The sequence below is a fragment of the Carassius auratus genome, chromosome 24, assembly GCF_003368295.1.
Source record: "Carassius auratus strain Wakin chromosome 24, ASM336829v1, whole genome shotgun sequence".
NCBI lineage: Eukaryota > Metazoa > Chordata > Actinopteri > Cypriniformes > Cyprinidae > Carassius > Carassius auratus.
In genome coordinates this window covers 7,762,762-7,785,856 of record NC_039266.1, presented here as the reverse complement: position 1 = coordinate 7,785,856, position 23,095 = coordinate 7,762,762, and the positions used below count along the sequence as shown (strand labels likewise).

Below are 23,095 nucleotides of genomic sequence, written 5' to 3'. Positions count from 1 at the left end.
TTTCCTTTAATATATCTTTATTGCTTGAATAGTTTTGATACAGAACAGCTTACATTTCTGATTCTGAAGCACTCATTGGAAGAACAAGAGTAGTGTACCAAAAATGTTCTGGTGATTCTGGTTCCATTCAAGTCCAGTAGAATTATTTTTTGGGGATGTAGCAGCGACACAAAGCTCCCTTTTCATCAGTCAGCACGTCGAACAGTGACAGGTTCCTCTGCATTTCTCCAAAGAGGATTATATCTTGTAGAAAACCCATGAGTGGAATGTGGATTTGATAACTCCACCCTGTTCATTTGAATTCACAGTCAAGTGCTAAAAAAAGTAGTGATTGACGATTCAACATTTTCAGAAATCATATGTGAAAATAGTTTTTTGTTGCAAGAAAAATGAGGATTTGAGAAAGCTTTTTGTATGAACCCTGAGAGTGAGACAGAGCGGGGGGTTGAAAACTAAAATTAAAATTATAACTGAAAACAAAAGGTTATCATGCAAGACTACCCTAGATTCACCCATAGCAGAATAACAGTAAATTTCACAGTTTTATACGCAAAAGAATATATCAATGAAAACAACTTTTATCTCTCTGTCAAACTGAAATCATCATCATCATCATAATAATATAATAAAGAAAACAGAAACAGACCACACATTCAAAAAAAAAAAAAAAATGCATACAAAGATCTACATAAAGCTTTCAGATCAAAAGTGATTATTATCATCATCAAGGACCCAGATCAGAGCTGGGATATGCTAAGTATTGAATTTGAATCATTTTTATGCAGCATAATTGTGTTAATACATGGCTTCTCCACGTTTACTTCTTCACCCGCGCTGGGTCACAATAAATACATTAAAAACAGTCTGTGAGCATTCTTACCAGGAAACCAGTCACTTCTGCACACAACCAACACAAAACACACTCACATGAACCCAGGAAAAGGCATCGGGAGAAGCAGAAGTCCCGGAATACACCGATAGAGAAAGCGATTGCGATTGCATTCAAGTTCATCCAATACTACAAGTCTGGTGCCTGAGCAGAGGTGTTAGATCTGCACCACCAGGGGGCGCACACAGCCTGATATCCAATCAGGGGCAAACCCTCTCCCCGTCTCCACTATTGGTTCGATATTCCTTATCCTTGTCTGCTTTCTTCCGTGTCTTCACACTTCGGCACGTGCTGATCAACAGGCATGCTTTTGGGTAAACGGCTGCTCCAGGAAGTCAGGAGACCAGTCCACACAATCACATACAGTCTCCATGCCCTTTGAGGTCTGCTTTGTTTGTGTGTGAGGTTTCTTTACAACACGAGATCATGAAACTGAGAGGTCAGAGAGATCCAACACTGCAGAAGAGCGTGTGATTGACACGGGGTCCTCCTGGATCCTGACACGAGGCAGCAGGGCGACAGGGTTCAAGTACACCGTGAAATCTAGTTCGTGAGCCCGGCAGAAAGTGAGACACCTGCCTAAATGCTCAGACGAAAGAGTAAGGCTTAAAAAGTGATGCTCTTGGAAGAAGGTACACGTTTCATCAAGTACATCAGATTCACAACTCATGGGCTTCCTGTAATTCCTCATTGTGTTTGCCGTTTTAAGGAGCTGAGACGAAGACAGCTTGAGGGACATAAATCAAGAGCCCTTAAATCTAAAAACATTGCCTTCTCTCATTAACAACCATCCTTTTGTGCCAAACAATGGAATACTAATGCTAAGGACATTGACACAATCAGCACAGCTGGACATTCATCACCTGTTTTGGGCAAACATTGCCCATATACTTAACCCGACAGCTGCTGAGCATCTTTCTGAGGATGACCCTCAGATTATTATTTTTTTTGCTTGGCTGTTCCCCAAAACATCTTTACACGACGCAGCACCCAGAATAACAGAGCTCGGTTATAAAACAAATACTCTGGAAGCTTCTAGCATTGAAGGAAATACAAGGACAAACAGCATCGAAGAAAGTCGTCTTTGCGTATTCCAGTTATGCACTTGGGTGCAATCCTCTCAGTAGAAACATGTCCTCTTGTTAATCTCAGCCGTCGCTGGATAAGCCTATAAACTTGTCTCTGAACTGTACAATAAGATATGCTAATTTGTTCATATATTGCTTAAAGTAGTTCTCTCAGGATTACACACACACACACACACACAAAAAACAAATCATAATGATCATTGTAAAATACTATAAAAAAATCAACTTTCGAATCATGATAAATGCTGATAAAGATATAGCAAAAAAAGTAGAAAGGCACTTGGAAAGAGTCATTGCTTCTTTTTTTCTCATTGCAATGTAGTTTTGTGATATGGCACTGCTTCTTATCGCAGCACGTTTCACCACAAGGTAAGATAAGAGTCGCTCTTCACTCCACGCCGAGCAGAGGCGGCTCAGGCGAGGGCAAAATGTGCTCAGTAGTGGGCTTGGTGTGGATCTCCAGTAAACCTTGGATGAATCCCTCCGACGGCTCCAAGTCGGTGGGTGGATCCAGTGCTGGAGTTTCTTTGGGTGTCTCTGTTGCTGGTCTTGTCTTAGAGGTTAGTTGAAGCTCTTCAGCTTCCGCAGGGGGTCCACAATCCTCCTCTTTCTCCCGTGAGGTTGGCTCTTCCTTCACAGTGTCTGTTAATTCGCTTTCGTTCTCAGAGGGTGGATTGGTGCTGGTGGGTGTGCTCTCGCCTTCGCTAGCCGAATGCCCGCTGAAGCCGTCCTCGTCGGGTCCACCTGTGACCCCATCACTATCCGCTCCACGGAGTTTCTGATGGATTCGCTGATGTCGGACCAAACTGTGCTTGAGGGTGAAAGTGCGCTCACATGTCTGGCACTTGTAAGGCCTCTCACCTAGCAGAAGCAAGAAAAAATTCAGGTTTTAATTAGAAGCAAGAGCTCTATGTTTTCGGGATTCATTTACCAATCAAGTTATGTATTTAGCATGGTCATTACCTGTGTGAGAGCGCATGTGTCTGGTGAGGTCCTGAAGGCTCCAGAAACGTTTGTTGCATATACCGCACACCTTCTTCCTCTTGTCCGGCTTGCTGCCACGTTCTTCAGTCTCTCCCTCAGCACTCTTTGGTTCAGTTGCAGCTTCCTCTTCATCACTCCTCTCCTCTTTATCCTCCTCAGATCCGCTCTCCACCACACTGCCCGAACCCTCGTCCTCTGCTCTGCCCTTCCTTACACTGTCCAGCTCTTCTTCTGTAACCTCTTTCTTATTTTCACAAGGCACAATTGCATCATCTGATTGTGTGAGGGTTTGTTCAGGTCCATTTGTTGAGTCTGATGCTAGATCCTGCTGGTGAACTTTCTCATGTCTGGTCAAGGTGGCGGCGTAGCGGAAGCTCTTCTTGCAACTCTTGCAGGTCAATTTGGACTCCTCCGGAGGTGTTGCTTTGTCCGACATGTCACTATCTGCTGCAGAGGAGGACTGCGGCTGGTCTTTCTCAGGGATCTTGAAATCCTTTGGCTTGGAAACAAAGGTCAAGTCAAGGGTCTTATTGCTATGGGAATCGCCATCCTCTTTTTCTGGGTCACTGTGCTTCAGAGACTCGAGGGCTGTTGGGTCCTCCTCTTCTCTGTGAGGAAGAGACTCTACCATGGCTGTCTCTGTGGGCTTAGCTGGTGAAGGTTTCTCAGCATCTGATGCTAAAGGTTTCTCAGGGTCTGATCTTGTGAGATCCATTGCCTCACTCACTGGAAGCTCCGTCTCAGATGTGCTCTCTGAAATATACATTGACCCATTACATTTTAGGTAATAATAACATGCAGTTTTAATCTCTAACAACAGATGAATAAATATTTAGTCTGAAGTACTTACAGGGTTAATTCACCCAAATATGAAAATTAGTCCATAAATTAGTCACCCTCAAGTCATCCTAGGTGTATATGACTGTCTTCTTTCAGAAGAGTCCAGTTGAAGCTATATTCAAAATTGTCTTTGATCTTTTAAGCTGTTTCAAGGCACTCAGCGAGTGTTTCTGTGCTTCAGTCCAAAAGAAGTGAAATAAAAAGCGCCCATCCTTAATCAAATGTGTCTCACAGGGCTCCGGTCCTCTTGTAGCGAATCGATGCGTTTTTGTAAGAAAAAGAACCATATTTAAAACGTAATAATCAATTTAATCTAGCTTGCGCTCACTGTTGTACACAGAAGCAAATCCGGGAGCATGACGTAAGAGGTCAGCTTTGCGCATGCGTCGCTCAGAAGTGATGAACGCGGAAGCACAGGGGAGAGATCAAAACAAGGATTTATAAAGAAGAAGGAGGATTTCAATACAAGCCAACAGGAGATTTTTTCTTTGCTAAAGTAAGGAAACTTTGCTTCTTTTGATCCTATCCTGCATGCGCAACACTGACCTCATACGTCATCCGACTGAAGCTGCTTCTGTGTACAACTGTCGCATGCTACATTAAAGTGATTTAAGTTTTGAATATGTTTTTTTTAATTACAAAAATTGTCTCGCTACAGAAGGCCTTTATTCATCCCCCTCGGAGCCATGTGAGACACTTTTTTTGTGGATGGGACTGAAGCACTGCAACACTCGCTGACTGGCATTAAACAGCTTGAAAGATCAAAGACTATTTTTATATATAACTCCGACTGGATTCTGAAAGAAGATAGACATGTGCACCTAGGATGAGTTGAGGGTGAGTAATTTATGGGCTTATTTTGATTTTATTGGTGAATTAACACTTTTATCAATTCAAATGTTCTATTCTATATTATTGTTGATACCTGCACTCTCTTGTGAGCCTTCCTCTGCTTCCCTAGTCTTGGGTATTGCTCCATTGCGTCGAAGCACTCGGTTGGAAACGCCATGCTTGCGTAAAAGATGTCGCTCACAGTTGGACTTGGTCGAGAAGAAGGCATCACACTGAGGACAAGGATATGGCTTCTGACCTTTTAATGGAATACAAAATAAAATGAGGAAAATAAATTGCACATATTATAAAGAGGTAAAACTAATCTTTATCTTGACCTAACTCTAGCACTCTCTATTCTATTCTAAAAAAAAAAAACCTCTTAGACTTTTAGACTTCCACTCTATTTGTTGATTTTGATTGCTCCATTGTCATCATTCATAAATCGCTTTGGATAAAAGCGTATGCTAAATGACTAAATGTAAAACAGAAGTTGTACATCAAACCTGTAAAATTTTACATGCAACACTCACCGGTGTGTGTTAACATGTGGCGCTGAAGCGAGCTGGCCCAAGGAAAAACTCTGGGACAAAAGGGGCAAGTCATCTTTTGCACAGAATTTGAGTATGCATTCTTCTTTCCTTTGGACTGTTGGGATTGAACGGTCTTCTGGGCCAGCAAGTGTTTCTCATCTTTCACCTCTTTCTCGTCACTAGCACCTGGCTTCTGTCCACCTTTTCTTGCCAACTCAATTGTGTTGGTCTGAAGATAGGCGCTGAACTTGTTGGCATCAGTGGTTGCCAACATCCTCTCAACACTAGCAAACTCCCCACTAGACTCCAAATCAATATTTGGGTCTGTGGCATTCATCACAGGTTTCTCCTTCGCTGTTCTGTTGGAAGGCCTTTTCCTGGACCTCTTCTTTGAACTCTCTAGTGAAAGATCCTCTGTCACAATATCTAGTGATTCTTGCTTGCCATGTATATCAGAATCAGCCTGAAGACTACTAGTGTTGTCCCGTTTAAGAAGGTCAGGGGCACCAGAAACTGAGGAAATGATCTGAGCAATGGACGCTAGTGGTGGAAGCTCCTTCACAGCAGCGGAGGAAGGTTTAGGAAGCAGTGGCTTTAAACGCAAGAGCCTTCCTGCAGCATTGGAGGACAAAGCAACAGGGACCTGGTAGCATCCAAGAGGTTCAGGCTTCTCATCAATAGACTTCTCGGCCTGAAGAGCTTGTGCAAGTATGCTAATGGATGACTGTTCTTTCTTAACCTCCCTTGGCAGTGTGGCCTCAATGTCTTGTTTAAGCTTCTTCACAGGATTCTTAGGAATAGAGAGATCAATTGGTTCCATGCTAGATTCATAAGAGACAGGTTCAGTTTTGATCCCAGGAGATCCACTCAGACTTCCAGCACTGCTGCTCCCACGGCTTTTGTTAGAGAAGTCCAGAGGTTGATCCATATCTATGTTGTAAAAGCTAAGGTCCTCAACTTTGATAGGCTGCACTACAGTGCTAGGAGAAACCCCATTGAGAGGAGAAGGGTTTGGGCTATTTTTGGTTGATGCAGCTAGAAGAGTGATTATGTGCTCTTCAAAATCCTGCTCTTGGACCTCTGGATGTTGTTTCAGAAGGTGATGGATACAGTTACGCTTTGCAAGGAAAGCTGCTCCACAACGCTTGCACTCAAAAGGCTTGCGCTGGCAGCCATTGTGTGTGCGTAAGTGTATCTGCAGGGCTCGGAAGGTCTTTAGATCCTCCCCGCAGAAGCGACAGGTAGTTTCACTCGTTCCTGCCTGCTCCAGCAGGTCTGCTGTGGATGAGGTAACATACTTAATGTTTTTCTCAATCTCTTTGCGATTGCTTTTCATGTGTTTTTTGCGAAGGTGTCGCTCACAGTTAGCCTTTACAGTAAATGGGTAATGACAGAGCCGGCAGACGTAGGGACGCTCACCACTGTGTGTTCTCAAATGACGGATCAGCGTTGCTTTGTCTGGGGCAACATAGTCGCAGATATTGCATTGGTGGGGCAGGATGCCCAAATGATATCGCATATGTGCCTGCAGTACACCAGAAAATGCAAAGACCCGGTCACAAAATCTGCAGGGGTACGATCCCTTTTGAGATGTTCCCTTCTTTCCAGTGGTCTCTTCTATATTTCCATTCTCCTGTTTGATGTGTCTTTCATCCATGTCCATTGGGGTATGGGCATCTCCCATGCAGTCGGCCTCCATTTGTATCCTCTCTGCCGAAGCGTGGTTGTTGGCAGAATTGGATGAGGAAGATGGGGAGAGGTCCTGAACTGTCTTGAGAGGATGGCTGGCAGGAGGTGGGAGGCTAGGGCTGATACAGCCCAGAGAAGCTTGCTGGGTATTCATTAGGGGTGGTGGAGTTGAAGCTACAAGACTGGTTCTGGGAGCCACCAATGGCTTTGGCTTGAGTGGAGGCATCTGCTTGTAGCCCGACTGCATGGCACTACAAGGCGCCTTAGATAAGGGTGGGAGCGTGATCTGGTTAGGGGCAGCAGAAGCTACTTTGATTATTTGCTGTATATCAGCGAGTTCCATGTTGGATTCACCAAAAACTGGCTTCACTACCATACCACCATCTGGCTGCACCAGAAAGCCAGTCTGAAAGGGCTGAAAGGATAGCAGTTTGAGAGCCTCTTGATGGGACAGACCATGAAGAGTCATCGGGTCTACAAGAGACGGGTTAACCCCACCCACAAGGACATCCTCCTGAGGTACAGAGGACTGATTCTGGTCCACGTGGATAACCCGAATGCTATCTAGCTTGGCCTGCTGAACATCCTCTTCTGAGGGGACAGGCTTGACCTGAGAGATGTGCTGCAAGCCCATGGAGTCCATGAAGCTACTTTTCTCAGGAGAGGGAGGCTCATCTTTCGTAATTAAGGGTGAAGTTGTCTCTTGGGTGCAACTGGGAGTCTCATGTGAGGCTTTGTGCAAGTCCAGAGCCGAGCTGAGAGGGAATGCCTTATCACATGTGTCACATACAAAACGATGGAATTTGCCAGTGCATCGCCGGAGGTTGGTTTCACACCAAATCTGTGGGTTTAAAATAAAATTTAAACGTAACAAAATTCTTCAGATATTACAGACAAGATAAAGAACTTTTACACATTGTGCAAAACTGCAAAGAATATTTGTCCATGGCTGTTACCTGGGCAATTTGCGGGAACTTCTGGCATGAAAAGTCAATGAAAGCCAGATCATTAAAGCCGAGAGGGATGGACGGGTTGTTCTGAATAAAGGGTCGTCCGTCGGGGTCTGTGGGTAGCTGCTTATGGGTAGCTGCATTGTGGCGGAGCAAACTTCGGTGTGTCCGGAATGAGATGCAGCATAAATCACATCTAGGTATAAAAATACTAACGTGAGACGCTGATATCTAGAACATAGGTTATAAAAGAATCAATCCACATATTATATATGCAAATATGAAATAAATACAGCATGCAATCTACAGTGTACTTTTGAAACATCCACACAGGGAAAATAGAGTTGGGATTTCCTAAGTAAGAGCTGAAAAGTCGATGCTAACCACACCCTTGCACACAATAGCACTCTTTCTGTGTTTAAAGGGTGCTGGATAAGACAGCTGGCTAATGTCTGTGACGCTGTGCATTGGTCTTGTCACATGCCCTGCCTCTGATCATTGTGACGACGTGTCCATAGGGACTGTAAGCTGCTTTTATCTCAGCAGACAAAGACAATGCAATGTAAGGCATAGCATAGCAGCATATCCACCTATGCACATAATGCCTTGAAGTGAAAACAGGTTTAGGACCAATACTTAAGAATGGTTTAAAGTTTTGCTTTAGAAAGCCATGAGAAGCAAATTTTTGTTTTCCTGCTACAAAGAGTTCAAGCACCGTTTAAATAATAATTAATAAATAATTAATTTAAATAACTGATGCTGTTATTTCTGTTATTTACATCCATCAGATTTCAGTGTTGAAACTGTTCATTTTATTATAGCATGTATGTATGGGAGTGTCCGTCTTACTTGGAAGGGCTGTTTGGGTAAGACAGATAACAGGTCTGTATCTTAAAAAAGCATTATTGGGTCTTTTTGTATGCATGTAGTTGTGCTGCTTTTAGACCTCTTCAGAGTGGAACCCAATTCACAGCAGTCTACATCCTCTTAACTAGCACTCTTAGCTCTTGTGATTACACAGGATTAGTGCTGAATTTGCAGTACTTCCATACAACAATAACGCTGCTCTGAAACACAATCAGACGGGCCCTGCCAACTTCCTTCTCCCAGAGACACGCCGTACAGCTATCCATTAACTAGAGGAGGTACGCCTCGGTTGGGTGACTTTGGAGAAACATTCTGCAGTCTCCTGACGTCTCCAGGGATACAGCTACACCCTTACACACATGCATGCATGCACACACTACTACAGAGATCTCCTGCAGAAAGCATCTTCCTGAAGTCTCCTCCTGTGTCTCATTAAATCCCCCCCCCGGCTACACAACTTCTGTGGTCCGTCCCCCCTCCATTTCCCCCCTTTCCTCTTTCGTGCCACTCCCTTGCCTTAAGCGTGGGGGCCACATGCGGGGGAGGGGGGAGGGAAGAACCTCTTAGGCCTCTCAGGAGTGGGAGGGGGACACGTCGACAGGATTACAGTCATTTAGGTTATGATCATTCTCAGCCAATAACATTTTAGCAAAACAAACAAAGCTCCAAACTCGTAAGGTCCATAAGACAACAGATTTATATCTGAGCCAACCAAATGTGTTTTTTTACATGCATCACAATATAAAAGGCAAATTCCATTGAAACAAAATCCCTTTTCATAGTTTGTGAGCAAAAGGAGTTGCCCCGTCTGTAGTCGGATGTGTTAAATTATGAGTGTTCCAGCACAAAGCATGCCACTATATCTCCCAGCAACTGCAGGGATCCAGCCTAAAGCCGCAGCTACTGGCGTCCCCCCTGCAATACAACTCGCACCTCGAACAAAGAGACAGCATTCCTGTCTGGGCTTAATGGACAGCTATAATATACTGAACGAAAAACTGAGTGTAGGAAGGACCAGAACTGTTCCAGTATCAAACCCTGCCGGTCAGTCCTGAATTAAACTCTTGTGTTTGTGTTGCAGTTTTCGAAAAAGCACTTTTCACTGAATTTAATTTTCTGATGTAGGGCTTTGTACCTCAGTGTATTGTCAGGATGGGTCTCCATGTGGGCATCAAACTCGTTTCTGCAGGTGAGGGTCTTGAAGCAGACAGGACAGGTCAAGACTTCATCCTGTCCTCTGTTCAAACTCTGCTCATCTACAACGCTATCCTCTTTGACCTGCAGCATACACATCACCGTCATCTATTTGTAGCCCAATTTTGAGAGCACCTCTTGGGGCACTGGATAGGATAGTGGAACTACACTTACCTTTTTGCTGGTTGTCTCCTCGGTCTTCTCAGTGTCTTCATCGTGGCTTGGTTTGCGTTTCGCTGTAGATGTACGTCGTCGCTTATGTAGAGACAGAGTCGGACTGTTGGGGAAGGAGCTGGCCGAGTCCTTCTCGTGGATCTTCATGTGTCTGAAAACAGACGATAGAGTGTGCTTTAAAACTGCATTTTATGCATTTACAAACAAGCATTCATCACAAATTATCTGTTCTTTGCAAAACACCCGGGCTCTACAAGGTTAATGGTTATGGAAGAATTTCTTGGGAGGGAGTTGCATCTTGAAGACATTTACAGATGCCTACCACTTGTTTGATGGATGAGCAGCTTATGGATAATATTCTAGAAATTAGGGTAGAGGAAACCCTGTTCATTCCTTTGGGAGCCAACAGAAAGGACTGTACTGGGACGATACTAATGGTCTGGAAACTCATGCAATTATCCCACAGCCTCTATATGTGCATATGTGAGTCCAAGATGGCGGGTAGAGATCAACGGAAAAGAGAGCGGTAATGTTGCATGAAGAGGGCCAGAAGTTGATCCTCTGTTATCCAAAGAGATCTTGAGGAAACCAATCAAGACAAGTAGGAACTGGAGGCCTAATAAAGATGAATGTTAGACTCAAGTAAAAGTTTGTTTCCCAAAATGTCACTCATATACTATACCTATAAGACCAATTATAGTTTACATTTCAAATAAACCAAATCTGTTGGATGAATCCAGGAAGTGCTCTAACTGAGCTTTGTATCTGGGGACCTATAAAACCTATTATTTCATAAAAGTACTTTGAAAGTGTACATGCATGTGCAAGTGTAAAAAGGTCAGACATCCCATGCTCTTGCAGGTCTCAGTTTTCACTCTGCATTCAGTGTTTATTAATAGCAGGCAGTATGTTGGACACCCGTGTGAGGACCTGACAGTCTGTTATATCTCTCTGCTCTCTGACCAATCACAGAAAACCAGCACTGCCAAGTCAGCAAACTCTGATTGGATGGAAATCATCACCACAGTAACCTCACACAGGATGACAGCTTATCCTCTGAAAAACACTAATTAGCTGATTACTGCTAGTACTCAGTATTGGTATGACTGAATCATGCATATGTTTCTCAATTAATTGAAAAGTTAATGTGGCAGTAAAGTTTTTGCTAACTGCACTAGACTAAAGTTTGCTGTCCTTGAATGAAGGATGTCAGTGGACATTTCACGAGCAGCCTGGCTAATCTGTAAAGGATCATAAAACTTTTTGATGCATAAACAGGTTAATTCCATCCAATCCAAGCATTCCTCTGCAGTCCCGCAGAGCACAGACAGAGGGCACTGTAGGGTCAGAAAGTGTCCTCTCTTCCAAGCAATGTCAGAGCAAGGGCACACCCCCTGCAAACATGTGGCTGTTCAGTGGTGTAACTAAAACCTAAAGAGTTAAAGCAAATAAAAGCAGCCAATCAGAACGCACACTGACTTTCCTCTGTGAAGTTGAGATGGCAGTAGTGACTCCCTCCTCACGGCACCCATCTAACCATGTGATGCTTTAGCACAAGATGGATGCCTCTGTCTGTCAACTACATGGACCGCTTCCTTGGTCATGCATGAGGCTTCAAAACCTTTAAAAGTAACTTTAAAGGTTACTTAAAAATCAGGTCTTAGACAGCATCTTGGACAAATCTAGAGACCAGAATATAGGTCTGGGCTCAACTTGGTCCAGCTGACGTTAGTAAGGCCAAGAGTTAAGTCATTTTTGACAGGAATGAAAACAAGACTTGTACATATGATTCAGGAACACATAGGGCCCTATGATTTCCACGATGTGGAAAACACGGATGGAATCACAGAATCATAAAAACGAAATGTACAGTATAATGCTGAATATCATGGAAGCTGCCAAATTTTGGCCTGATAAATCAAAAGTATCAATTTAAAAATCAATTTAACAAAACAAAATTGAGAAAAAAATAAAACCGATTTCACAGGCCCCTAAAGTACACCCTAGTAACCATAATTAGTAAAACTATACTCATACAAAAACTATGGAAAAAATGTGATATTATCAGGACAGTAACAGCTGATGTAGTAAAACCAGATTCCCTTCACAGCCGCACATTTCATGCAAATCAAACTTTGCGTATTATTTCCAATTCCACCTGAATTCTACTTTAATTCTGCTTGCTACCAGATAACTGCAATTTACAGAGCGCTTATGCATGGGGCCCTTAAGAGCCATCCACACACGCTGATCCCCCAAACGCACTTCACCATCAACCTTTCAAAGCTTGGGAGGAAGTTCGTGTTCACCCCCTCCATCAGCAAGGCCTGCTGGGAGAAGATACCATGACCAAAAATGGGGGAGGTGCTTTAAAGTCACTCTTGGCTTCCTGCAAAGGTCTCTCTCCTTAAACAGAGCGGACCAACCCCAGTGGTAGCACACGTATGAACACCAACATACACAAACAAACCAACGCCTTTTCATTTATCTTTGTGGTGCACTCATCCTCTGGGCGCAGGCGAAGGCAGGGTGAGGCCTGAGGGATGTAATCAACCAACAAGCTTTCACTTCTCTAAAAGCCCAACAAACATCTCTGAACGGTTCAGCTTCTTTCACAAACGGATGTGGACATCATATGTAACGGAACATATTCTGCACTGTCTGTGCTACAGATATAGAAGAAGCCAATGTACTCTCAGAATCTTGGGGGTGAACTTTTTTTGACAACCATCCAAAACACCCTAGCAAGCTGTATAGCAATGCACCAACAACTAACTTAAAACACCTTAACACCCCATCAGTCTCTGAGAACACCCTTGCAACTGCGTAGACATGGACTATAAACCATGTACGCACTAGGGGTGTGCACGCATAGTCGATTACCTTTAACCAAAATTGATTCACTTTTTACACCTCTGAAAAGGATTGTGCAACATAACCAAGGCCTCATGGGTGGAAAAAAAGCTCAAAATACTCTCAAAATCGCATTATATCCCAATGTATAAGAGTCCCACTGAATCTTCCATTTTTTTATGTGCATGCTGTCTTGAGAATTGTTCCTGTTGTGCAATTTAAAACTTTCAATCCAAGTGACACATTTTTGCTCCAGATTGCAAATCATTTTTAGTTTGAAACCCCCGACTGACCTGTGCATGTTGCCATTGGTGGTGAAGGTCTGATGGCACACAGAGCATTCGTAGGGTCTCTCTCCACTGTGCACTAGCATGTGACGATCTAGAGAGCTAGCCGAGCTCAGAGACTTCCCACAGATACTGCAAGAGTGGTCCGAAGCCCCGCTATTGGTGTTGTGCTGGAGAGAAGACATATGGGTCAGCTAGCTCAAGAAGTTAATTAACATTACAGGCCAAGCTCTACAATATATTGTCTAGTCTAAGTGGCTTCTGAAAATGCTCAAACATTCGGCCATCTTTGCTAACTTGTGCACAGACTTTAATTGAAGAGATCAGCAGATTTGATCCATTATACTGAAAAAGTGCATGTTACCTGGCGGATGTGCATGGTGAGCTGGTGTTGGGTCTGAAAGCTCTTATCACACAGTGGACAGACGAGACTCCCGCTGTCATCTTTGGCTTCCTGAAACATATATGAGATGAACTGTATGTAGTTATAAATCTCTAAAGCATACATGGAGCACTGTATTATACTGTGTGACAAAAGATGGTGTTTTAAAGCACTTTCCCATTCAAAATCTGGGGGATTTGTTTAAATGTTTTCTTCTGAACAACAAGGCTGCATTTATTTTATATTAAAAACAAACAAAAAAATAACAAAACAGTGATATTGTGAAATATTTAAATAACTTTTCTCTATATTAATATATTTTAAAATGTAATTTCTGTGATGCTCCGCTGTATTTTCAGCATCATTCCTCCAGTCTTCAGTGTCACATGATCTTCAGAAATCAGAATAATATGATGATTTACTGCTCAAGAAACATTTCTGATTATTATCAATGTTGAAAACAGATTTGTGCTTATTTTTTTTGCAAACAATGATTTTTTTTCTGGATTCTTTGATGAATAGTTCAAAAGAACAACATTTATTTAAATTAGAACTCCTTTGTAACATTCTAAATGTCTTTACGGTCACTTCTGATCAATTTAGTTCTTCCTTGCTGAAATAAAGTATATACAACTTCTTAAACAAAAAATAAACTTTTGAACAGTAGGGAAAAGATGAGCCTCAAAGCTCATGAAATAAAAGCCACAAAACATTAGAAAAAAATAAATAAAACAGCCGTAATTTCACATTAAATAATAAATAAAAGCTTTTTTTTGTATAAAATCTTCTGGTCATCACTTTGAGTCACACATTGAATGAGCGTGGGTAAAAACACATGTGCTGGAGGCAGGGAACGAGGCCTTGTCTTCAACCTTGAATGTCTTGTCAGAACAAGTTATATGTGAGATACTGAGCTAAATTCACTGTTAAATAAACACTTGCTCAATCCCAGCCACTGCTGCACGACCACCGAGCACAAACACTCTACTGTCACACATACACCACAGCAATACAGTTCACTTTTTTGTGCATGAATGCCATTTATTTTAATACAGACCACAGTTGTGAATCTGAAGACCTTCTGTTTATTACATTTGAATGTTTTCAAAAATATATGAAAATCTCTCTTCCTGCGCCTATGTTTTGTTTTGGAGTATCTAAAATAATAATAAAATAGATAATAAAGCTCATTCTGATTCTGATTCTTACGGTTTCCTCTTTCTCCTTGAGTGGAAATCTGTGTAAACCGACACTACACACACTGCCTTCCTCTCACTGCTGTTGATAGTACATCAGATCATTAAAGGGACAGTTCACCCAAAAATGAAAACTCCGTCATCATTTACTCGCTCTCGAGTTGTTCCAAACCTGTGTGAGTTTCTTCCTTCAGTTTCTGGTCCCCATTGATGCCAAACATCTGTTTGGTTAACCAGAATCATCAAAATACCTTTTTTTTACCTTCAACATAAAAAAAGAGATTCATACAGGTTTGGAACAACTTGAATGATGACCCAACTTTCACTTTTGAGGAGAACGGTCCCTTTAACTGCAGACATTAGCAGCACTGTTCAGTGAGACCAGTTCCTGTCGTAACAGATCTGATTCGGTCACATGACAGAATGCCTTGTATGCTTACTCATATGATGTCATAAAATAAATGCGTAGCTATCTCATAATATATATAAAGAAAAAAGAGAGCACACATGAGTCATCACAAGTCCAGCCCTAAATAGGCGCCCATGTGATCTACAAACACCCAAGCAATTAAACTAGCCTGGAATCTTCAAAAACATCTCTAGGAAGAGAAGAGCACTTCCTTTTCCTCTGGTGGCATGCTGGCGTACGGCTTGTTTTCCTTCGGTGACTCTCTTGGCTTCAGTTCAAGACCAGTGAGCGCCAACGGCTCAAGCTGACAGTATTTACCATTCAGCATGTTATGAGGGGAAGTGTCATTCTCAGACAGCACTTTGCTTTTTGACCATAAAGGGGAAATCGGATGGCCATTCTCCAATGCTGATATGAGTCTTTAGGGTTTTAATGAAAATTCTGTAACATAGTTTGGTTAAAATTTCTCAATGGTAGTGTAAAACAACATTGTGTTTACCCCGTCAAAAACTGTTTTTTTTTCCAGAGCAAGCGGTTTTCTTGCACACTGCTTTAAATGCTAATGAGCTCTGCTGACTCCGCCCCTCTTTTGCAATCCGCTCTCTAAGGGACAGTCACTCAGGGCGGAGCTAATGTAAAACACCAGTGTCAATCAACAATCATGGGAGGGGCCTGTCTGTGTGACATCATACAGGCATCTGAGATCGGCTTGATTTGAGAAAGGGGAAATGATTTAACAAGAAAAAAAAAAAAAAAAAAACACTGGCTGGATCTCTATCATTATCAGGGTGGTTGTGTACACACACTTCCAACACACATTTCAGTTCAAACAGCTTGTAAAAGTGCATGAGGCATCCGATGACCTCTTTAATTGGCAGGATAGTTTCGTCATAAGGAAGTCTCATTCATTTCATCTCATTCATTTCATCGTAACAATTCATACTGACCTGCTTTAAAGTCTACAAGTCATAAATTGTTTTGAAACACTAACTACACTCTACCATTCAAATGTCTGGGGTCTGTAAGATCTATTTTTAAAGAAAATAATACCTTTATTTATTAAGGATATATTAAATAGATTTTTAAAAAAGTACTGTTCATTGCTGTTCTTCCTAAAATCTTGAAAACAATGCATCACAAAATATAGCAGCACAACTGGTTTCAACACTGACAATCATAAATGTTTCTTAAGCATCAAATCAGCACATTAAAATGATTTCTGAAAAATCACTTGATACTGAAGTCTGGAGTAACAATGATGCTAAAAAATAAAGCTTTGATCACAGGAACAAATTACATTTTAAAATGATATCTTAATTGTAATAATACATATCCACAATATTTCTGTTTTTATTGTATATGTTTTCTCAAACCCATGCAATCTTGATGAACACAAGATGCTTCTTTCAAAAAGCATAAAAAAAGACGTTTGTACTTTTGAAAAGTCGATTTCCTTGGATGATTCAAAAAGTGGATGTAAATGCTGTAAGGCATTCTGTTCTAGTGTTCTAGTTACAATTCATGGTGCACCTGAGCAAACACCTGTTACTTTTGTCTGAACCTGTCTTTGCTCAGCGGTACCTGTCTGCAGTGTTCTGTGCTTTAGCTCGTCTTTTTATTCTCAGTTAATCCAGTAAATTACACAACGCGCTGTAAGCTTCTTTACTTTTTCCTCAAAAGGAGCGGAAGAGTGTCCTGAGAACAAGACTACAGCCTCTCCAGCTGAAAAGATCCCACACTCAGATTTCTATTCTGCTCTCTAGATATAACTCAAGATTTTAATACTTATATATATTATCCAAAAGGCAAAATTAAAATGTTTTTTTTTTTTTTTTTAGTGGAAGGAACACATTTAAGGGGGTGTATGGTTTGGATCCAAAACTTCCCCCCTGGAGTGTTAAGGGGTTAAAAGCGACACCTGTTGTCCCACACTGCAGTGTTAAGGGATGAATTGCATGCTCTAATGGGAGCCATGTGATGCAGCTGGGTGAACAAAAGGTGGATTGAAATGCCAGAAGACCATTTGTCACTTTCCGTTTTAAAAGCAGGATGCTGCATCCATAAAGTCCTTCCCACCTGTACTACTTTCCAACCACAATAACACACGTACTGTACTGTATATAAGCAGCAGCTATTCATTATTTAGAGCTGCATCCCAGTTAACTTTAATCTTAAATCTTTAGTGTGCAAAATCAGAATTAGAGTTATGCCATCTGCAAAATCTGCCTACTGTAGATTAGTTTTTAAATGCATTAAATTGAAATTAACTTTTAAGGTCATTATATAGCTAGATGTTACACAACCTTATTTGTATGCAACACAATTTTAGGAAGCAGTAATAAGCCACAATGGTGGACTTTTGTTTAATAGAAGTATGTGAATTGGAACGCATCCAAGGACATTGCCATGCCTCCTCTGATTGGTTTATTTGTGGACTGAGTCAGTACGACTTTGTTTTGCGATCAGTGTAAGACATTTCAGTGTTGAGTTTGAATCATAAATATATTGTGTGTTTTATAACCACAAATAGTTCTCGTTTCCAACCGCAAAATGACATCAGCACTGTCTCTGCTGCACAAAACACTAGGAAACATCTTCTGCATTTTACTTTTACTTTACGGTTAATACATTTTAACAGCAGGTTTATGCATGTAATTCCATGTTTATTTGCTATATAATAATCACATTAATTAAGTATGCATGTGATTTTCACTCTTATTCTTCGTAACCTCTTACCTGGGTCTTTCTTCCACTGCGGTTGGTGCTGGGGCTTTTGACGGACACCTTACTGGGCGTGGTGTGGGCGGAGTCTACGCTGCCGTTAAGCTGAGCTGCTTTCATCACAGTGCTCATCATGGATTTAATGGAAGACAGGTCCACCCCATCGGCTACCTCCATCTCTCCGTCTAATCTATTCTGTCCGTTCTCCCATTCATTTGCTTCCTCCTCTACACTGGTAGATCTCTCTGTGGATGTTTTCATTTCTTTGTATTACTTTAATGAACGATAGAATGGCAGTTAGAAAGATAGTGACAGACAGTGCAACAGACAGAAAGATAGAACAAATGATGGATGGATAGAACGATAGATGGGTAGAAAAACAGATAGATCTAAATAAGTGTTGCCAAGTCTGCATGTTTTCCGTGGAATAGGTCTACTTTAACACTGTTGCCGGCGGTTGTTGCAACCCCAATAACTTGATATTCAACCCCTGGAATGCTAATCACTGCCAAAAAACTCATTTTTAACCAGGGAACCCCCTTCGAAACATGATTGGGCTAGTTTTGGGTAGCAATTGGGCGGGATTTGTTGTGAAAACCTGGCAACCCTGATCTATAGATGAACAGATAGAATGATAGACGCAACAATGATAAATAGGTGGATAGAGCAAAAGATAGAAGTAACAATAGATAGAAAGATTGATAGGGTGAAAGAATGGACAATGGATGGATAGATGGACTGAGCGATAGATGGATGGATGGATGGATGGATGGATGGATGGATGGATGGATGGATGGATGGATGGATGGAATGAACAATGGACTGACAGAGAGATGGAGAGTAAAAGTTATAGAATGAATGACAGATGAATAGAAAGAATGATGGGTTAATAGATCAGTATATAGAACAATAAACAAAACAAAGATGGATAGAATGGTGAACAATGGATGGAAAGATAGATTTTAGAGCGATACATACAAGTAATGATGGATAGAACAGTAGCTGATAAATTGATCAATAGATAAAACCATCAATAGGATGATAGATGGATAGAAGAAATGACAGATAAAAAGTGCAGAGCAATGGAACGAACAATGGGTGGATGGAAAGATAGATAGATGATAGAGTGAAAGAAAGTGATATGTTAAATGCCCTATAGGACAACTGATGGATGATTGATGGATAGAACTCATAATGGATCAATAGATAGATAGACAGAAAGACAGATTTTTACCTGTGTGCGTTGTTTGTGCTCCTTTGGGGGCGGGGCTCTGGCGTGCATCACTTTGCTCCGCCTCCTCCCTAGTGAGGGTTCTTGCCTCCTCTGTTGAATTTTCCATAACTATGAATTAAAAAAAAAAAAAAGATATTCAAATATACCAAGAATGCTTTGAGTGCACTGGAAGAACAGCTTGTATCTTATAGTAACTTGACATTCATTCAAAGTTTCTTTCTGTACTCTCTTTCTACCAAAGGTTAAGAAAAAATCTGAGATCTGATTGGCTGAAACAACTGGTAACATCATAGGTGTGGTCTATGTAGCCATGATTGGTTTCATCCAATTTTTGGACGACTACAGACGACCACACAGGAAAATCCTTGCTTTGGTGGGCGCCAGCATGGCAGATGGCTGTAGATGCTAATCTGGATGAGTGTGGGGGTGGGGGGGGGGTCTAAGCGCTACATTTAAGAGGGGTTCATTGCTGAGAGGTGATGATGGGAGATGCTTGAGGTACATCGACCTAAAAAGCAGAACTCTTAGTGCTGATTATGATTTAATAAGTGTGCTAATGACTTAAAGAGATTGATAATGTGTTCAAGAGGGAGGGAGAGTTGGAACGGTTGTCAAGAGGAAGGACGGAAAGGATTTGGGAGGGGAAAAAGATGGAGAAAAGAACGAGATTTTCTAATTGCCATTTCCCATCCGCAGCCACACAGGAAGCTCCTCTGCGGTCTGGGCCGCTTCCTCTTTTGGAGCGAGGATAAGGGAATGTGTGTCTGGGTGTGTGACGAGGCTGTTGCTGGCTGGACCAAAACAACATGGTAGATATGATCAGGGGGCCAACAAGAGACACTTCACATACGCCTTGTAGCCAAATGGAGGTAAACCAAATTCCTCCAGAAACAGCCTGCGAGCCGAGTACTGAATGCACTCGACATATCACCCTGTGGCCTGTGTAGTAGGAGAAAAACAGTAGTACGTCTCAATGCGTAGTTTTCTTGAAAACAACAGATGAATGATGACTACACTAGTGAAAAAAATACACTAGAATGTATTTGAAATCCATTAACTTTTTGCAAAGTATATTATAAATACATTTACATATTTATGTCCTTAATAAAATCAGTAAAAGGTTTTACGAAGATAAAAGGCATCATCTTATGGAAGCCATAAACAAGCATCTCATCAAAGCTCTCATTAGAAAAGATAAGGCCGTTCCACTGATAGGATGTTTGCATGATGGGCGGGGGGGGGGCATTTTAGCAGGAAAATGAACAATTGATGAATGTGGTGGGAGACAAACTAGTACTATGAATCAAAGAGAAAACCAGAAAGATGCTGGAAGAAGTGAACGTTGAGAAGGGAAAACCTGTATTGGGGTGTGGAAAGTGGAGTAAGAGACTTCTGTTGATGATTGGAGGTAGAAAGACGAGGGATTACACAACAGCAGGGCAGGTTTCGAGTTGTGCAAGGATTTGGGGTGGGGGTTTGGGCCGAGAGTGAGCGAGAGAGAGCTGTACTCGTCATGAGTTTCTCTCTCTCTTGTCGGGAGAGATAGCGAGGGTGGAGGGAGTCGGGGGGCTGCTGTTACTACATCTGTTCCCAACCATCACTCTCACTTTCCTGCACACACACACACACACACACACACACGACAGAAAGAGCTTCTTGCACATCCTTGTTAAAACAAGTCAAACAAAAGACAAACGGTGGGAAAGCAGAGGTGATGTTGGTAGACTCTGAAGAGAGAATATGTTATGGGTGTGCTGGCGTGTGTTCGTATATAAGCCGTATGTGAGCTTTTTGAGAGTTTGTGTGTCATTCAGAAGCACACAAGAGTGGAAAAGTCCTCACACGGTGCCAAACCGAGCAAGCAAGAATGCCTCTGCTGTTTTTCTCTCTGTGTCTCTCCATCTTGTTTCGTCTCCCATCTGTCCCTCCACTGCTTTTCCTCACTCATCCTACATAAACATCTTCAAATATCCTCTGAAATATTCAAAAATGTGAAAGCTAATCTCTGAAAAGTTGCGTAAAACAAACAAAACTACTTTAAAATGGTAGGAATTGTGCTAATCAAAATTAGTAAACTGACTGCATTTCTTTGCAACCAAAACTGTTGCACAACAGGGTGTCAGATGGAATAAGCCACTGGCTTTAACCACTGGAAAAATCTTAAATGACGCATTAAATATGGTCACACTTTATTCTCACTACTAATAAACCATTAACTATGACTTTTGCCTAAAAAAAGTCCTAATTTGCTGCTTATTTATTGTTAGTAAGGTACTTGTTAAGTTTAGGTATTAGGGATGTTGAATAGGGATGTTAATAATAAGTAAGCTAATAAGAAACTAGTTTATAGTGAAAATTGGTTTTTACTAAAGTGTTACCTAAAATATTTACTAAACTAATACAATAAGCATTCAAATGATTATAGCTATTTCTGCAAGTGTGCATTCACGTAGGCCTTGCACTACATTGATGCTAGCAGATATATTCATTTTGACACCATTACATTCAAATCAGTCTAAACCAGACTTTTAAAAACAAAAGCTTTAAAATAAGCTAAAAAAAAATGATAATCAAGGGTGTGTCTTTTGATTCACCCCAACCGTAATTTAATTATTTTAATATTACTTCTAATTAATTTAGTCATTTAATCTATGAACACTACTAAATTCTATGAAGAAAGAAAAAAAGAAAAAGCAGAGAGCCACTAGTTTAACATTTAAGAGGAACACATTCATGATGCTACACAAATGACCAATCAGTGAAACAAAAAGTTGGTTTCAGCTCAAAATTTCTAACTATCAATGGCTTGTCCTTCCTTCTACTTAAGCATGAGAAACACATATGATGCTGCCAAGTCCGGATAGCACCTGATTATTTATTAGAGAAGCTTTCCTAATCTAAATTTGCCTTAAATCTTGGGCCTGAAGCCAAAGCATCCACTCAAACCATAATGCTGCTAATGTAAGATTTGGTCAAAAACCCTAGCAACTTTGTAAGATACCGACAGTCCTAGCTTACATTCGGTAGGAACTCTTGTAAAGGAGTTGGCCGGGCTTCAGGGATGCAAATGACAGAGTTGGGTGGGATGCGCCTGCGAGGATGGCTCTCAGACAACAGCTCTGAGCCAAACAGCCAAAAATGACACGTGCACTTCAAAAGCAAACAGATACAGAGCGACCGCAGCAATGATTCTCAGTTACCTGGTGGGAAGAGGTCTTGAATGGCTTTAATAAAGTGAAAGGAGAGGATAAGGTTTGAAAAAGGGACTAGTTTGCTGAGGACAGGTCTGCAGCGAGGCAAGGGGGTTGTGACAGCAGTAAATCCAGTGACCACATGTTGGCTGTTTATTACAGCCTCCAGTGTCTTCCTTGACTTCACAGCACTCAAAAGGAAACAGGAGAAATCCAGAGTCTCATGTGTGAAATAAGTATTAGCTAACACACACAACTCCTGTATGCTTTCTGCCCAAAGCTCTCGGTGCAAAAGAAGAGTTTGATGGAAGCTGTTCACAGTGTTGGGGAGTAACTGGTTACATGTAACAGAATTACATAAATTAATTACTAAATGTAACCAATCCGTTACAGTTTCTGAGAAAAATCTGTGTAATTAAAATACAGTCGCTTATGCAAATGTTAACGATTACAAAGGGGGTTACACCGGATATTTTCACACAGATATGGATTTGATTTCTTTCTTTCCCAAACTTCATCAACTGCTCTAAAATATAAGGCACCAATGTTCTGAGGAGTTTAGGACACAATAACAGTTTTACTTTCGATTTCGGTTTGTGTATATGCTTTATCTTTTACAATTAACGTTTGTTTCATAACTAGGGAAAGATGTGATTTCAAAACCGGTATCATAGTTGTTAAATGGTTTCTTGTTATGATTTCAAATCTGTATTTAACCTTATCAAGAGGTACTAAAGTCTGAATTTGTGGTGGCTGTGTTTTAAAATGAGATGATTATAATCT

At 41.3% G+C, this 23,095-nt stretch overlaps 1 protein-coding gene across 3 annotated transcripts in view; it reads right to left on the bottom strand.

Moving 5' to 3' along the window:
* The window catches only part of rreb1a (ras responsive element binding protein 1a), a 45,454-nt gene continuing 22,359 nt past the window's right edge, over positions 1-23,095 (bottom strand). For 2 of the 3 annotated variants that reach the window (XM_026200880.1, XM_026200881.1), the window contains exons 3-13: positions 19,122-19,229; positions 17,903-18,132; positions 13,544-13,633; positions 13,186-13,349; positions 10,040-10,190; positions 9,807-9,949; positions 7,811-8,000; positions 5,166-7,695; positions 4,727-4,891; positions 2,941-3,714; positions 2,366-2,838 (exon numbers count right to left, since the gene is read on the bottom strand). In XM_026200880.1, the coding sequence (XP_026056665.1) occupies positions 2,366-2,838; positions 2,941-3,714; positions 4,727-4,891; positions 5,166-7,695; positions 7,811-8,000; positions 9,807-9,949; positions 10,040-10,190; positions 13,186-13,349; positions 13,544-13,633; positions 17,903-18,132; positions 19,122-19,227 (5,016 nt within the window). In that variant the 5' untranslated portion in view covers positions 19,228-19,229. Of the gene's footprint in view, positions 2,839-2,940; positions 3,715-4,726; positions 4,892-5,165; positions 7,696-7,810; positions 8,001-9,806; positions 9,950-10,039; positions 10,191-13,185; positions 13,350-13,543; positions 13,634-17,902; positions 18,133-19,121; positions 19,230-23,095 lie in introns of all 3 variants that reach the window. The other variant, XM_026200879.1, reaches the window with a different exon arrangement.